Source organism: Falco cherrug, chromosome 5, assembly GCF_023634085.1.
Source record: "Falco cherrug isolate bFalChe1 chromosome 5, bFalChe1.pri, whole genome shotgun sequence".
NCBI lineage: Eukaryota > Metazoa > Chordata > Aves > Falconiformes > Falconidae > Falco > Falco cherrug.
This window is the reverse complement of record NC_073701.1, coordinates 71,197,669-71,215,359: the sequence shown is the minus strand read 5'-3', so window position 1 is coordinate 71,215,359 and position 17,691 is coordinate 71,197,669. Positions and strand designations below refer to the sequence as shown.

At 46.2% G+C, this 17,691-nt stretch overlaps 1 protein-coding gene across 3 annotated transcripts in view; it reads left to right on the top strand.

Moving 5' to 3' along the window:
• Positions 1 to 17,414, top strand: part of AHCYL2 (adenosylhomocysteinase like 2) — a 108,704-nt gene extending 91,290 nt beyond the window's left edge. For all 3 annotated transcript variants that reach the window (XM_055711382.1, XM_055711383.1, XM_055711384.1), the window contains exons 7-17: positions 1,653 to 1,759; positions 3,561 to 3,677; positions 7,182 to 7,245; positions 8,395 to 8,483; positions 9,996 to 10,066; positions 10,205 to 10,299; positions 11,082 to 11,180; positions 11,616 to 11,684; positions 11,770 to 11,848; positions 13,019 to 13,139; positions 14,713 to 17,414. In XM_055711382.1, coding sequence (XP_055567357.1) covers positions 1,653 to 1,759; positions 3,561 to 3,677; positions 7,182 to 7,245; positions 8,395 to 8,483; positions 9,996 to 10,066; positions 10,205 to 10,299; positions 11,082 to 11,180; positions 11,616 to 11,684; positions 11,770 to 11,848; positions 13,019 to 13,139; positions 14,713 to 14,719 — 918 coding nt within the window. In that variant the 3' untranslated portion in view covers positions 14,720 to 17,414. The remainder of the gene's footprint in view (positions 1 to 1,652; positions 1,760 to 3,560; positions 3,678 to 7,181; positions 7,246 to 8,394; positions 8,484 to 9,995; positions 10,067 to 10,204; positions 10,300 to 11,081; positions 11,181 to 11,615; positions 11,685 to 11,769; positions 11,849 to 13,018; positions 13,140 to 14,712) is intronic.
• Positions 17,415 to 17,691: the final 277 nt, after the last annotated feature.

Here is a 17,691-nt window from a genome sequence, read left to right as displayed (position 1 = left end):
GTGTAGGGAATATGGCAAGAGGAGGAGGATGCTAGGGAACATGCAGAGGATGATGATGATGATGATTCTGTCAGAAGTCTTTGGCGCTGGTGTAGGTAATGTGCAAAGAGGATGATGATGATGATGCCGTCAGAAGTCTTTGACATTGGTGTAGGGAACATGCAAAGAGGATGAGGATGGTCATAATAATAATATGGGGCAATATGCTGTCAGCCAGCCCAGCTAGCACAGGTCGTTGCCCTTGGCACCTCACCTGCCGCCCAGTGAAATCTACTCCCTAATTTTTCCTGAGTCTGAGTCTAATGGGGGTTGTCACACCTTGCTTGCGCCACCTGAGGCCACCTGGCAGGAGGACTCAGGGAATACATGTGTTAGAGTTTCTTTCTTTCCTTGTATCTTTTCTTCTTTCCTAGACACCTCTTTATGGTACCCCAGTGGGGCCCTCTGAAGCATTTAGAGCTCAGCACCCTCCTTGGGTATGGCTGTGTGTTGAGATGTAGCAGGGGATGACCCAAAGTGGTTGGGACTGGGGCCACGTTCATTACAAGGAATGTGTGTAGGATGCAAATGATGAGACTCCTCATAAACTCCACTGGCTGTCACTAGCACTGAGACTTTCTGTAATTGTGAGAGGTTCTGTACATCCAGAGGTAAAAAATAAGCCTTGGCTTAAAGCCTTTGATTATCCTGGTGACACTGTAGGACATCACAAAAATACCTGAATAACATCAACCCATGCAAAGGTGTTTCTGGATGTATGTGTCAGACTTCTAGCAGTGTTACAACTTTTGTGTCCAAAGCCATTACCAGGTGTGTTTCCACATGCTGAAAGACACATAATGCATATTCTCACCAGCAGAGAATAGACAAGCTCTTAGACATCTCTTTTCACTGCAAGTTTTAGACTTCTGTGACCGAATTGTTTTCATGTCTGTCCTTTCCAAGGCACTTTTTCAAAGGGCACCTTTACTTACTCATCTTTAAGGTTTTTGTTTAAGCAGTAAGTCTCTGCCTTTTTCCACCACCCTGAAATGTGTCATTAGGAGGAAATGGGTGTCTTGGGAGACTCGTCATCTGATAAAAGAGTTTTGTGCTTCCAAGATTGAGGTTCAAAGCCAGATGAAATGGGCAAAGCAAATTTGCAATGGCCAAAGCTGTTGTCTAACAGAGGTTCAGTATTTTTAATATGCAGTGGTTTATGATGCAGTTACATTATAACTGGCATTAGTGGTTCTGCACCATCCTCCTCCTTCTCCATCCTTTTCCATCCTGCTCCTTCTCCATCAGCAGTCATATCACAAAAACTGATGTCTCTGTATGGTTCAAGGGCATTTCCATCTGTGCTTCTGGGAGACGGCAAGAGAGGAGCTTCCACAGCAGTTTTCCATGTTTCCTCAGATCATTATAAACATCAAGGTCTGCCGTGTTTGTCTGACCTGTTGCCTTTCCAGTGCAATATTGATGAAGCAGCACTACTGAACACTCAAGCAGAGTAGTCTCACCTAAGCTGTCACGATGTTGTATTTGAGCTGTCAAAACATGGGCTTGGTTGGGAATGATTTGAGCATGTGATTTATCTCTTATACCTTTCTGGGGTCAGCAGGCCTTACTGAATCTTCAGAGTGGTGACTTTGTGGTTATTTTTCTTACAGATCTTGGATGATGGAGGAGATCTCACTCACTGGATTTACAAGAAATATCCCAACATGTTTAAGAAGATCAAGGGGATAGTAGAGGAGAGTGTGACTGGTGTCCACAGGTAACAGCACAGGCCGGGCTGTGAGCACAGAGATGTTTGGACAAAAGCATCTTCTGCCTCAGGGCACTGGTAGCAAAAGATCCCCAAGACGTAAGATGCCAAGATACAACATTAAGAATGTTGAACCTCCTAATATGTGGTCTGAAGTTTTCCTTCAGCATGGGCTTGGCTTTCCCATACAAGCTGCTTTAAATCTTGCATATAGCAAAAGTAATAGACTTGGAACTACTGCTTTGAATTTCAGACGAGGAGCAGAAGCACCTACTGACCATTGCATGGGTGCAAAAAGTGCACAAGGTCTTGTTTATCCACCTGTGAAGTAGGGGCAATGGTTACCTCACCTCATTTTGCAGACGAAAAAGAGAGGGGGTGAGGGTGTTGCACAAGAAGGGCTGGGCTTTGGAGAGTGTCAGCATCATAGTCCTAAACTAAATCTATGGGAAGAAGTGAGATTTGGGAGGAGGAAATGAGTCTCTAGTTGGGGTGGGTGTCCAGGGAGGGAGAAGAACAGAGATGCAGCTGTATGAACGAGTGACATCTATCAGTCTGCAGCAGAAGCGGAATTGTGATGGGAGAAGTGGCTCCTAGGGTTAGGAGGGGTGTCAGAGGTGCTTTTCCAGTGGAGTTAATTGTATCACAGGTGACAGAAAATAGAGCACTGAGGAGAAGAGCAGCAGGCTCTGATTTTTCCTTTATTTTTGCAGGGAGAAAGGCTTGGCTGCAGCTCTTGGAGCTGGTTGAGAGTTTGGCCAGAGGTGCAGGCAGCCTACAAAACAGGGAAATGAAATACTTAAAACAAGGAAGCGACTGACTCAGGTTTGCAGCCAGTAGGGTCAAGAAAAGGACCTGATAATATTTTTAGTATTGGGATTCATTCCCTATATGGGCAAATCCCTAGATGCGCAAAACCAAAGCGATGTTAAAAAAACTGTTCCCCACGCTCTTGTGCCAGGGGCAAGGTTGTTTCCTGAGGTTGGTGGTATCGATGCCTGCGTGTGGGGAATGTGTGCCCCTTACCTTCAGGGGACAGGTAACATGGGGACTGAGGCTCTCCAGATGACAAAGGCTGGGGTGACCTGGAGGTGGTCTGTAGAGCCTGACCGAAGGAGCACGTTCTCCTTCCCAAGCTCTGGAGCAGGGAGATGATTTTCAGATTCTTTTCATAGCCATAGTGTAGCATTTAGGTTCATTTTTAGTGGTTTTGCTGCTGCCAGGAGTTGAGTCAGCGCTCAGAAGTAGGAGGTCAGGTTGATGTCTTCTCCACCCTGGTGACTTCTTGCACTACACCTTGGTGATTACATTCCTACTACTGTTCAAATGGATATTTTGCTGCAGACATTGATCACAGCAGCTTCACATTGCCATGAATGTTCTTCTGTGGCCACTCCTATTTGTCTTGAGCTGTAGCATCTTGAGGAATTACAGGAGCTCTCATTTTATGTTATCTGAAGTAGGATTTGAAGGGTTTGTCATTTTGAGGACATCAGAGGACAGTTGTAATATCAACAGTTATGAGGCACATGGAGTCTAGAGCACCTTCCGATTTGCTATTTGAAATTTTTAGGAAATGCCTCTTGTCAACCTGATAGTTCTTCAGTAGGGGAGGAAAACAGATGCAAATATCTGTGGAAGGAAGAATGCTACCTTCTTCTGAAATGAGGAGCTTCTATTGAGAGATTATCTTGGACCCTTCACATGTCTACTGCTCACTCCAGCAAAAAGGACCTCAAGAGCACACAACAGTAGAGCATAGGAAAATAGTTTTCCACTGATGATCTCTTTCTTCCCATATTCACAACAGGCTGTACCAGTTGTCCAAAGCAGGGAAGCTCTGTGTCCCCGCCATGAATGTCAACGATTCGGTCACAAAGCAGAAGTTTGACAACCTGTACTGCTGCAGAGAGTCCATCCTGGACGGGTACGTACATGGCCACCCAAACGTAGCTGTGTCCCTTGCTTGGGTTGCTTCGGACCCCGCAGGGAACTGCATCCATAAGTCTGTCCTAGCTGCCACTTTAGATCTTTTTAGATCACTTGTTGTGTCAGAGGAGAACAAAGACCCTTTATTACCTCTGGTCCATCCTATTTGTATCAAAGATGGATCTGCAAAGTGTTTTGAGACAGTGGCTATGCCTCTGTGGGTCAGACAGCCCTGAGATTTATTTGTGCAATTGTATGTAAAGTTCTGCAGACATATGCACAGCAGAAAACAAAGGTTGATTCTTGTGTTTGCAGGAGAATAATCTCGCAGCAAAGACGCTAATGTCTCTGGAAGTCTGGGTTCAGTATTTTTAACCCAGCTACATGTATGAACGGGGCACATCACTTAAATTCTGCCTCTGCTCCTCTTTTTGTGGAAAGCCTATCTTCTCTTTTCTCAGGGTGTCTGGAATACACATCAGATATGTCATTAGTCATATCGATGTAAGCCACTTCCCAGTGCCTTTCAAGGGAGCTCACCGAGTCTTTGTGCTCTCAGGGTGATGTTGCCTTTTCATGTGTGTAGGTGACTCCATGCATTTTCCCTTCCTGGTGAGTGTGATGGGAGCTGTGTTCAAGCCCTGCAGCTTCTCGTACTCCTGTGTGACGACTCCAGAAGTCCTCACGTATGGCTACATTACTCCTTCTTGTCCCTCTTACCTTTATGGCATCAGGATAAAACCCATCTGTGTCTGTTGTGTGTGTGTGAGTCAACCAGCTGCTTCATCACATTTTTTGCCTTTCTAGTTTCCTTTTTTATCCTCTCCTGTGAATATACAATGAAGCGAAAGAAAGAAAACAGAAGAGGTTGTGGTAGACTGAGACTTTATCCCTTAACAGTTGTGTGACCAAAGTGCAGACTTAAGTCTGAGGATTACACTCTGTCCTTCAGCTGAACATAAATACATAGGTGCAGAAGGTGGGAATGATGGGGCTGACAAACACTTTATCCACCTCTCCCCACCCTGGTCCTGCAGGATTTACAGCCACATGCCATACAGAAGAGTTGTCTGCTTCCCTCTGTGCTCCCTTCCCCCAGAGTTCCCAGCAGGCAGACCTGGGGCTGGGAGCAGCTCTGCAGCATCCTGATGGTGCTGTACTTTTTAGGATCGGATGGGAATCAGTCACTGACGGATACGTGGGCACTGGGAACACGATGTATCTTCTGAGATTGTTGGTCTTGAGATGCAGCGCAAAATACTTGAAGTTGTGATCTAGAGAGTGTAAATCTCAGTGATTTTTTTTTTCTCTCTCTCTTTTTTTTTTTTTTCTTTACGTTGATGGAGTTGGGTGCTCATGTCCCCACCACCTCCACCACAAAATTTTGTCAAAGCCAAGTGAGATTAGGACAAGTTTTATTTTGACAGTTCCAGACTATGACAAATAGCATCTGGTAGAGATCCCAGTAGACAACTAAGCACAGAAGCAAGGACAAACTTGACTTTCTGGACTGGTGTTGATACTGATGAGATGAATACCAGAAGAAAGATTGCCTGCTCTGTGCCAGGTAGCTTTGGTACAGAGGAGGAACCCTCCCTGGAGAAGACAGACTGCTTCAAGAGAAAAAACTTTTTTCATGTTGATACCTTGGTATGGCTCAAAGTTTAAACAAGTCTCAAGATCTGCAGTTCTTGGTTCCTTGCCACTGTAGAAATTCCTTCTATTTAATCAAACTCCACCTGGCAGTGCTATTGGTACTGCTGCCTTCTATCTGGTGGCACCAGAGGTTATCAGAGACCCAGCACAGGCTTCCCTGTTGTTGGTGGTGGATTCTGCTCTAACATCTTTCTCCCAAATCTTTGGGAGATGTGTGGTAGAGTGCTTCATTTGTCACCTTGGCTTTGAAGCAGTCTTCCTAGTAGTGGTCATCTTGACCAGGAGAAGTGAAGAAGACTCATGTTTGTAAAACCTGTGTGTCCAAATACAGGGGCATGAAGATGACATGTGAAATATGTGCAAGTGCCATATGAGTTAGTGAACCACTGAATATTCTTCTCTGGATGATCCAATGCACGTGCAGTTTTTTCCCCACATTTCCATCACATGTTGTTCAAAAGACTAAATTTTGGGCTCCTTGTCAAGTCCAGTGGTGATGGTATCTGGCTCTTCCCTGCCAAGACATTTTATTATGTGAGCCAGAACCTGGTGCTACAAACAGCCCATGGTTTCTTGCTCTTCCTGCCCATCAAAACTGGAAAAGTTTGATCAAAATCATCAGCGGTCTCCAAAACATGTACAGTCTGTGAAGCTGCGATGTGGAACAGCGTACTCCAAGGGGGAAAATGAGGGTGGTGAGGCACTGGCACAGGCTGCCCAGAGCATCTGTGGCTGCCCCATCCCTGGAAGTGTTCAAGGCCAGGATGGATGGGGCTGGGAGCAACCTGGTCTAGTGGAAGGTGTCCCTGCTCATGGCAGGGGCTGGGAACTGGATGGTCTTCAAGGTCCCTTCCAACCCAAACCATCCTGTGATTCTATGAAAACATCTTGATGAAGTAATTCTTCTAATGAAGTAGCCCGCCATTCTTCATTATGGCCATGTCTCTGCTCTGTGGTCACAAGATTCAAGGCACACAAGGCAGCCTCTGGTGTGGGGGTCAGCTGCCTGGTGAGGAGTTGCCCCCAGATTTTAAGTTGAGTACACAACTTCTAGCTCTCTGTTCCATACATGGCAGATGCTGTCACTGGCTAAGAAATATTAAAATCTTTAAAATCTTCTTTGTCTTGTCTTCCGTTGTGATGGGTGATGGACACCATGGGTAGGCAAATTAGGATTTGGATTAAGTCTGGTCCAGGCATCTCAAACAGGGTCAAGAGAAATCTAAGCAGAGGTGCAATTAAATCTGCTGTGGTTTTTATCTAAATTCTTTCAGGAATGTAAGGGAATTTCACCTTCCCTGCACTGCTAACCTATTTACTTGTCTGCTAAAAATAGCCTCTAATGTAGGACACTCTTAGGGAGATACCAGAAGGAAACCGAGTGGAAGGGAGAGCTTTATTTGTGGAAAGCACTGGGATTCTGGCAATAATTTACCACTTTACGGCTTCTTCTCTAGTTATTTCTGTGGGGTATTTTGACTTTAAAAAGAAAATTCCAGAAAAAGTACTTTTGGAAAATGTCTTAAATATTTCTGGAGTACCGAAACAAAGGGATCCAACCAAAAAAAACAACAAAAAAAGGGAACCAGACCCCAAATCTGTCTGCTTTGTTGTGTTTCACTGGTAGCACCCACCCTTACCAAAGGAAAAAGTCAGGTTTTTTAGGTGCCCTTCGGGTCATCTGTGCACCCAGAATTGCTGTGTGTCCTCAGGGATTCAGGATACAGCCATGGTGTTTAGGAGGAGCAAACTGAGAAGGACCACTGTCCTTCACAGCATCATTAGTGGACTAGGTCTTACTGCTGGTCTTTAATTGGTTTTGGTTTTTTTTTTCCTTTTTTCTTAGCCTTAAAAGGACAACAGACATGATGTTTGGAGGAAAACAAGTAGTGGTTTGTGGCTACGGGGAGGTAAGGGGTTCATATTTTACATGCAGGTGCTGCATGTAAAATCAACACATCCTTTGCATGGCTTTATCCAGCGGGGCTTTTCTGTCCTTGTGGCTTTTATCTGTATCTGCAGATATCTTCAAACCTGATGGGTTTGCCAGAATTGAAGATTTCATTGATTTCCAGTATATTTCTTTAGTATTAAACAGATACCAAACCTGAACCTTAAAAGACATGAGTATTAAGTATACTGAGTATCTTTAATCTCTGAATATTGACATATCCAGATATTAACATATCATATATTAATATTATCTTTTATGTTTGTATTATATATTATATTCTATTTAATATAATACTAAAATATTCAGAGGCTGGGTTCTGCAGATGTATTGTGCAGCTGCAGCATTGCATGCTGAAGTGTGGTCAAGAAAGATAAGTTAATCTTGACTTACCCCTGTGCTTTCACCCCCAAACGGAGTAATCCTCTCTCAAGGGTGGGGATATTCACCCTTCGACAGTTCTTATCAGGACAAGTTAACACCACTTATGGTGGGCTGTACTGTGCGTGCTCTACTGGGACTCTTTTTTTTTTTTTTTCTTTTTTTTTTTTTTTCCAAAGAGCTAAATTGGGACAATTTTCTCATTTGTAGTCACATTTTTTGGGAACCCTTGGTCATTTAACTGCTCCCCTGAATTCCCCTGCCGGCTGCACCATATGTGCTGTATAAAGGTTAAAGCTTGTTCACCCTCAGAGATTAAACCATTCCGCTTCTTAAATAGAGTAAAGGTTACAAGAAACTCTTAAACTTTCCATGAGATAAGTGTAATCTGCTGTTATTGTGGTGTCTTCTAGATACCAGGACATTTTTTGGGGAAAAGAACTCCCTGGGACCAAAATTGACGGCACTTTTGTATTTTTTAGTGCCTCTCTTATCTAAGCTGGGCTTGACTCAGGCTCTATATTATTCCAAATCCAGGAATTTTATGCACCCAGAAATGGAGTACATGCAACCAGAATTGCTAAGAGGGTTGCAAAAGGCTCTTGGAGCTGCAGAAGAGTTGCCTGGAGTTTACATCCCCAATAAACTTCCCACAGCCGTATTGATGCTCAGTGTCTTCTGAGCTCTCGGCATCTCATTCTTCCTCTGTGCTCTTCTCCCTCCCCAGGTTGGAAAGGGCTGCTGTGCTGCTTTGAAGGCCATGGGCTCCATAGTGTACGTGACAGAGATCGATCCGATCTGTGCCCTCCAGGCCTGGTAAGCAGTCGCCCCGAGCCTGGCTTCTTCTTTAGGCTTTTTTTTCCCCCCAGGAAACTGTGGCCAGTAACAATTCCGCAGTGGTCCCTCCCAAGTGGGATGCTGGTGAGGAATTCATGGCTTCTCTGCACCCTCAGAGGGACCCACAGCTCTCTCCTACGGCCAGAAAATGGTTCCTGTACTAAAGCATCACCCAGTTTATCTGTAACCTACATGCCAGCTTGCATAATCATAACCACAGTGGCCAAGAGTTTAACGATATGGCTTGAAAGAGTGAGTTTAATGATATGACTTAAAAGGATGGTGGGAGTGAACTGAGACCTTTGGAGTGCAGACTTGGGCTTTACTGTGCTGTGCACACACCTCACCAAAGGGATATTTTGGTTTCTGTGATCACCTGCCCTCACAAACCTCTCCTCGCTAACACTGGTACTGTGGCGCAGAGCTGAAAGCACATGGCTGTCCCCTCACACGGGCACGTTGCAATTATACCTGACCTCATTTCCTCCAGGTAATGGTTGTTTTGGTGCAGAGATGCTGCTTCTGCATCCCAAAGTGTGAGACAGAACATGACTATGAAAGCAGAGTCCCAGAAACATCCAGAGCCTTATTAAACTCGCAGCCTCTTCCCAACAGCAAACTTTCAAAGGGCTATTGTGGTCAGGAAACTAATAAGACCTGCTTAATTAGCAGAGCTGATCAACTTTTGGTTTGCTTTGCAGCCTTCACAAGTGGCACATCCAGCACCTGCAGCCTAAATTGTGAATTTGGTTGTTTGCAGCAACCCCCTTCCCTGACTCTGCACGAGGCAACACCATGCAGCCCCTCTCATAAGGAGTTTGCAGTGGGGAAAAAAAAAACCAGTAAATGGAACATACAGCAGAAAAAAAATTGCTTTTTTTTTTACAGTAACTATGATTTCACAGCTTGTGAGAGTCACAGAAATAAGTTCCTGGGAGGACTCTCAACAAATCTTTAAAAAAATCCTGCCCTTTTTATCTGATGCACTGAATACACCTTGCTCGGTGAAGTCAGGAAAGACTTGCTGAGGGCTCAGCACTTCTAAGGATTGTGTAGATGCCTAAATATGCATTGCAAGGTTAGTGATAGACATCTTTGGGCTTGGGATTTTTTTAAGCTTGATCTAAATCCATATCAGAAAGGATTCTGCAGCAGCAGGGCATATCTACATCTTCTGGATGTACTTGGCAGGAGTAGCAGCTTTAAAAAAGCCGTCTCAAATGAAAATTGAGTTTTGCAGATGCGGAGCCCTGACAGAAAATGTGAAACCCCCAAAATCTCTTTTTACTTCTCCCCACAACAGTCCCAAATCCTCCAAGCTGACTCCAGAAACCCTCCTAACGGCTTGGGGTATGTGGCCCTTCGCATGCTGCCTTGCTGTTTTCCAGTCTGGCGTTCAAAAGTTAAAATGAGTGTCTGAGAATCACTTGATGGGTTTTTTTCTGTTTTTGCTGCTTCTGAGACCACTTTTTTTCCCCCCCCTCCTCTTAGCATGGATGGATTCCGGCTCGTGAAACTCAATGAAGTCATCAGACAAGTTGATATCGTCATCACCTGCACAGGTACGTGGTCCCTGAGGCAGGAGGATTGGTCTTCAGGGATACGCACTCCATAATCGGGTGCATCTTTGTCCAAAGGAAAAGGCAAAAAGATGGGGAAAGTGAATGTGGGTATTTAGTATGGATTTTGCTGTCTGGCAGGCAACAAGAACGTGGTGACCAGGGAACACCTGGATCGGATGAAGAACAGCTGCATTGTCTGCAACATGGGGCACTCCAACACTGAGATCGATGTGGTGAGCACAGGGATGTGTGGTGGGCGCAGGGACAGCACGGTGTGGGGTGACAGTGTTTGTGGGACCCGTCAGCAGCTTTGTCTGACACACTGCTTTAGCGAGCGCCTGGGAGGAGCTAAAACAATCCTGTGCTCCTGTGTCTCAGCAGACACCGGCAGACATGTCACTATCATTCCTGCAATCCCAAAGGACTGCAGGCCAGACAAACTGCTCCAGCTTCCAGTGTTGTGTATCCACCAGCCTCATTACTTCCTATGGAAAGTCAGTGAATCACCCACTCTAGCCCAGTCCCTCTGCTATTGTGTTATACCATTAAGACCCAGCCAAGAGTTCAGCTTGGTGCAACACAGCACACTCAACCCCACCATGTTTTACCAAATGGCACCAAAATCTGCTCACCTGTGCTTAGAGATGAGTAGAAAAACGGGAGGGTCTTGTCTGAAGGACAGTGGAGAATTGCTCGGCCAAACCCATGGGTTTACAGCTATTTTCTGTGCTGGAAAGAAGTGACTGCAGCCATGCAGAGCTCAGGTGACCATGAATCCTCTTCAGCCAGAAGACTTTGAACAATAGATGTTGCTGGAGCTTTGATGTATTGTAATCATAAAAATAGTACCAGGTTATGATTCATAAAGGTTTCATTGGTCTGGGACTGCAACTGGACCCAAAGGAAACTATAAGCCCAGGACAGTGTCAGCGAGTTGCTTCCCCTTTTCGTTCCTTTTATGTAGCTTCTCAGGTTTGATCTCTTGCCGGCACTTTATTTTAACACTGTGTTTCAGGCAAGCCTGCGTACACCTGAGCTGACCTGGGAGAGGGTGAGGTCACAGGTGGATCATGTCATCTGGCCAGATGGGAAGAGAATAGTCCTTCTGGCAGAGGTGAGTTGCTGGCAAAGGAGCAGGAATTGCAGCCTGTTGACTGCTTGTGGAGGAAGAAAACAAGGGCTGGATGAGCGATGGAGCTAAAGTGTGTCCAGAAATCACCTCCTTGGCCCTCAGCAGCTCAATAGTCCCTCTGGTCGAAAGGCTTAGTGTAACCCAGTTTTGGCCCATGACTTACTGGAACACAGAAAAGCTCCTGTGGTTTTCTGTATCCCACTCCAGGATATCTCACAGGGTATTTTATCAGGTTTTCACTTCTAAGTAGTTTAACTGAATTATAAAGGAAACCAACATCTTGGGCTTCAAGTGCACGTGCTAAATGGTGTTTCATCCCAGAAGGGACACATTCCACCAGTGGTTCTTGTACCTTCTGTAGGGTTGTAAACTGGTTTTGGTGCTATGTTGAGATAACAACCAGATTTTGCTTCCCAGGGCCGCCTGCTGAACCTAAGCTGCTCCACCGTCCCCACCTTCGTCTTGTCCATCACTGCCACCACACAGGCAAGTAGGGTTTGGGCTGAGCCAAAAGCAGCATCTTGCTCCATAGCGGGCAGCAGTTACTTATCTAAATGTCTTCTCCATCCAGGCTCTGGCTTTGATAGAGCTTTACAATGCTCCCGAAGGCCGCTACAAGCAAGATGTGTACTTGCTGCCTAAGAAAATGGGTAAAGATGTACTCATTGCCTTCTGTTTTGGTTTTGAGATTTAACAGATGGGAGGTTTTGCTAGGCTGAGCTGAGGACAGCAGGGCATCACAGCCTCCTGGGCTCTCCTGTTTGCCTCCCTGCCAAGCTCAGGGTTTTCCAGCAAGTTCTTCCCACTGGGTCTGGGCTCTTCACTAAATTGGACATGTTGTTCCTCCGTCCCACCTGGGGAAAACAGGCTGACGCACTTGGCCGACTGCAAGAGTCTGTCTGTGGTGATGCAGGGGATTTTCATGTAGGGCTTCTGCCAGCTGAGCTGCCTTTGTTGGCTGTGAAGACACATAGTCCCTGACCAACAGCTCTGCCAGCAAAAAACCCTCCTGAGGCCACAAGCTGTATTGACCGTGTTTTTGCTGCAAAACAGGACTTTTTGATGTTAATTGTATTTTTTTGAGACCAGGTGCAGCTTGTCCCTAGCTTGGGTGTTGGTTGTCACCTACCAGGAAAAGGCTCCTGCATCTTCCAGTTTCATAGAACCACAGAATGGTTTGGGTTGGAAGGGACCTTAAAAGATCATCTAGCTCCAACCCCCCCTGCCAGGGGCAGGGACACCTTCCAATAGACCAGGTTGCTCCAAGCCCCATCCAACCTGGCCCTGAACACTTCCAGGGATGGGGCAGCCACAGCTCCTCTGGGCAACCTGTGCCAGTGCCTCACCACCCTCACAGTAAAGAATTTCTTCCTAATATCGAATCTAAATCTCCCCTCTTTCAGCTTAAAGCCATTCCCCCTTGTACTGTCACTACAGGCCCTTGTAAAAAGTCTGTCCCGTCTTTCTTACAAGCCCCCTTTAGGTACTGGAAGGCCACTCTAAGGTCTTTCTGGAGCCTTCTCTTCTCCAGGCTGAACAACCCCAACTCTCTCAGCCTGCCTTTGCCCAGGGGTAGAGTGTAACTCAGCAGCAGGCCCAGGAGTCCTGTTAGAAGGGTATTTCAGAGGAAGGTTTTCCCCTTTCATTCAAAACAGCTGACGGTTTTCCCCACTGAGGGTGAAAAGCAGTCCTACAATTTACCAGCAAAGGCGTGAAGAGTGGTGCCTTTCCCAGCTGGGGCTTTAGTGACCTGGTGTGCAGCAGGCGGGGACTCATTGCCTTCCCCTTACCCACACTAATGAGGCTTGGAATTGTTTCAGATGAGTATGTGGCAAGCCTTCACCTCCCAACGTTTGATGCCCACCTGACAGAGCTAACGGATGAACAAGCAAAATACCTGGGACTGAATAAGAATGGACCTTTCAAACCAAACTACTACAGGTGCTGCTCCTCAGCCTCTCTCTTTCTTTCTGCCATGATGTGGGGTCCGCATGTGAGGGCAGCAGAGGGTATGGGGTGTAATCCCACCAGTCCTCTCAGAAGATATCACGGGCTTTCTGATAATTCCAGTTGCCATGTAGAAAGCAGTCTGGCTGGGGACGGTGCGGTTGGAGCTGTGACGCAGAGCACTTGGCAGGACATGAGCCCTTTGTATCTGGCAGCAGCTGTCACCCAGACGTGGCAAATGGGAGAGTGATGCCATCCGGCCAACTCAGATGACAGCTTTATTTTTAAAGTTTGATGAAGAATGAGATGGCGCAGAGCAGCATTTGCCCCTTGCACCAGGGGCTGCTTGGTCGGGCTCAGCTCCGTGGCTCTGCTCCCTCAGCGTGGGCTGGGCTGATCCCCCCAAAATAATAATTTTCAATATGAGCCCCTGGATCGCTTCCCTTTCCAGGCTTACACTTGTAGCCAACACTGCTACGCATTTTTTACTGTGAAAAATAAATGGCTTTGCATGCATAGATCAGTTTGCCAGTGGGTTGAAGCCCAGTTCCTTTTCTTGCAGGAAGAGGCATTTTCTCAGGTGCAGGTCTTCAGCGTTCACATGTTTGTGGGTTTTTGATTTTTGGGGTTTAGTGGGTTTTGCCAGAGCTTTTTTTTTCTCCTGCCCTATGTTACATGCAAAATTATGGTGCTGCCCCATGGACATGCCCTCCTGTGGAGGAATTCCCTCCAGATTAATTTTCTTTGCCTGGTTTTGGTGTCTGGCTGTAGTCCTGACCTTGTGGGGGTGTGTGGTTTGTCCCATGTGTGGAGAAGTCAGAAGAAGTAGAGGGTTACGTCAGATTCCCTGCATCAAAGGAGAGCCATGATGACAAACATCCCCCATGCACTGTGGGGTGGAGGTGTACTTGGACAGCTTTGGTTTGGTGTCCTGCAGGAATTTAAGCCTCCAAATAGAACAGGAGAAGAGTCTTGTTTTCCAAAGCTCCCTACTTTGATGTGTAGGCGCATAGGGCGGGAGGTGAGAGATCTCCAGGTGCATGTACCCTCTTTTTCTGGATATAACAGGCAATTGGACTTCATCCCGGGCAGCTCAACAGCTTGCTTCGTTAAAACAAGCACCTCTCTCTTTCTACATGTAGCATATCATTTGCAATATGCATTATCTGCTTTTAGTTCCCAGCCTAACAGGAGCCTTCCTGATAAATTCAGCCAGTTTGAGCCAGGCTTTGGTGTTTAAGGCATTGCTGTTGCACCTTCAGTGCATCCCCTTCCATTTCTGAACTGACGTTACAAACTGGTGGGACTCAGACCCTGAATCACTCAGGCGCCGCTGAATTCTTTCCCTTTCCTGTACTCAAAGCGAGAGGCAGCATTCAAGCAGCGAGGGCAGGCAGCTAAATATAATGTGATATTTGTGGGAGAGTAGATACGGTCCAAGTCCTTTTCAAAATCATTTATTTTCTTGTTGTCTACCCCTCCCAAAATACACCATGTTGATGGGGGGGAGCTTTGAATTTCTTCCCCAGTGGCGCACCAAAACCTCCTTTTCTCTTCTTTTCCCCAGATACTAAGTTCCTGCTGCTGTGTCCTGGAGAATCGCGAGGAACAAGAACCCAAGTCTGTTCTCAACTACTGTACAGGATGAAACAGCGCAAGCTTCCTAAGTTAGAGCTGGGCTTGCTCACATAGTAGACAGTGTGTTTAGGTTATTTATTTATTAAATTAGAATACTGTACATGCGGCCTCTGCCACTGGTGTTCGTACTGCCACGGGACTGGGAGACGGTGCATTTCTGTTTATTTCATTTTTCTCTTTGGGTTGTTTTTTTGGGGCTGGGAGGATGGGGGAGGCGAGGAAGAAGCTGGTGGAATCGAATTGTTGTGATGTACTTGGAATAGTTCATTATCACCATTAATCCAATGTGCACAACAGGAGCCGCGGGATCCAACTTCGAGGTCGCACGTTGCTTTTGGTTTCCTTTGCATCCCAGCACTTCTTCCAGTGGAGCAGATCCTGGCAGCCATGAGAGCCGGCCAGAGGGTGGCCGGGTTTGCATTTCTCATACCGTTTGACAACACAGCCAAAAACCTCGTTTGCTCCAGGTGCTGCCAACCAGCCAGGTGCCGCTTTGGCAGCAAAGCGGTAAATCTCGCCGGTGATTGCTGGAGAAACCTCTCGTAACTCTGCTGAACTGCCTGAGGGACAGTTCTGCCAGCAAGTCGGTGAACTTTGCCTTAGCACTGCTGAAAGCTGTAACGAAGGGTCCAGTCATTAGCGTCAGCCAGGGGTAGCCCTTAGTACGTGGTAGGAGCGGGGAGGGCAGAGCAGTGCCCACTTGGAGGCAGACGTGGTGGTGGTGGGGTAGGACCCACCGCCACTCCCTTCATCACAGCTCCGCAGTATTTTCCTGCTGCTTACATTATGAGTGCCAACCTTCTATGGTTCAACCAAAGTCATATTCCTGGTGGGGCTATGGGGCAGCCTTGCGTGCCCGTGCTGGTGGAAGAGCCTTGCAACCTCACCAACAAATGCTGCTCATGTTTCAGGGAGCTCTTGCAAATCCAAGCAGAGCTCATCAGCCATCCCAGCTGGGAGGAGCCGTGTCCACACGAGGTCTTTCCCCAGCTGAATGTCAGTCCTCATTGGAAATCTTTGGACGTTTATTTTCTAGTAATATTTGTATTATAAAATCTGGAAATCCCCTTTGAGTGTATGAGACATGCCAGAGTAATCCCCACACCAATGCTGTGCGCAGGGAAGAGTTCAGCATCACTAAAACCCTTCAGTCACCTCAAATCTTGATGCATCAGAGCCAATGAAGAACAAATTTACCATAGTTACTTGTTTTAGCCCAGGATGTCCCCCCCTGAATGCTGTGGACAGCATGGCATGCTTACCAAGGTGACTTTCCAAGTCTCCACGTCTCATCAGAGTAATTTCTATGGTTCACATGGAGAACATGGTCCTTCCAAAAATTGCCTGACCCCGTGAGCACAAAAGCCTGTATCCTGTGGTTACTGCTTTGGTACCTGAGTCTCTCGTCAGCTACAGATTCTTGTTTTGTCCTTGCGGACTTCTTTGCCATCATGAAAAAAATATTTTGTGGCAGCAAATTCATGCACAAGAAAGAAAAAACTCTGGAATTACGGTCTCAGCAGCCAACTCCTTTTCGTGGCTCTTGATGCCGAGCTCTGAAGTCAGCCTGACCACAAGCCACTCATCTTTGGAGCAAATGTCCTCATATGCTTGCTTATTCCAAGTTTCTCTTTGAAATGTCTCAAAGCCTAGAAGGAAGACCTTGAGAAGATCTTAGGGCTTTGAGAAGGCTTTGAGGAGACCTTAGGGCTTTGAGAAGGCTTCATCATAGACTGATGACAAACCACAAGCTTGAAATAATCTCTGCTCACTCATGAGTTTTATCCAGATCCTAAGATTTTTGGGAAGAGTCCCCTGAGCTATCTGAAATGTCACGTTCGGGTCTTTCCCCACACTGGATTACTTTGGTCTGCATCAGCCAGTGAACCCCAGAATTTCTGCTGTTCTCCACAGAGGCGCAGCGTGAAATCCTGCTCTCGGTCGAGGTGAAATGCGGTTGCTGGGTCACGTTGAGCAAACCAGCTTTTGGAAAATAGGTGTCCCAACCGCAGCCACTTCTGCCCCGGGAAAATCCTCCATCCGCATGACCCTTCGGTACAGCTCACGCAGTCGCTTACCTCCCTCACGTCCATTATTTGTGCAGCATACAGTGGTGCTGTTCTCATCCGTGAATTCCTTCGTGACAATTTTTAAGCCCATTTTATCTTCCAGGTAGATAGGAGAAAAAGAAAAAAATCAAAATAAAACCCCAACTGGCTTTTCCCACCTCAATTTTTAAAGCTCTTCTTCATGTCATTCTGCTTGTTCTGTAAGCTTTTTTGCTTGCTTGGCTTTTTCCTAATCAATCTGGAAACATACTCTATGATCATCTCTAAATTAGACGTGTAATGGGTTGTTTTTGTTTTTGTTTTTTTTTTAATGTAACACATTTTTAAAGAATTAGGAAAAAGGAGATTTAGGTAACACCAGCAAAATTGTATAAGGAAATTATGTTCTGAACTTTAGAAATAATAAGACAAAATCTGTCATCAGCTTGCAGTGAGGAAACAAAAACTTTGCAATTGTAACATTTTCAAAAGGATGTTTTAAATATTAATGTCTGAGTGATTGTATTAGATCAGCAATAAAGACTCTGTAATCTCAAAACACAAATAAAACATTGGAAAATTCAGCTTCTCCAGAGTGTCTTTCAGGTCTGGCAGGAGCAGATGGGGAATTTTTGGGGCTGGGGGGTTACAGCAAGGGGGTGAGGGGTGGCGATGCCCAGGGACTGGATGGGGAGGTTGTCCCCAAGCTCGATGTGGTGCCATAGCCCTGAGCTCCCATCGCTGCCATGTAAAACCCAGTTGGGAGAGCTGCTCCGGTGGCCACACATCCTTGTGGCAGCCAGGGCTGTTTGGGCTGTGGGTGGCTGTTTTGCAGCTGATGTGTCCTTGGGGAAAGCAGA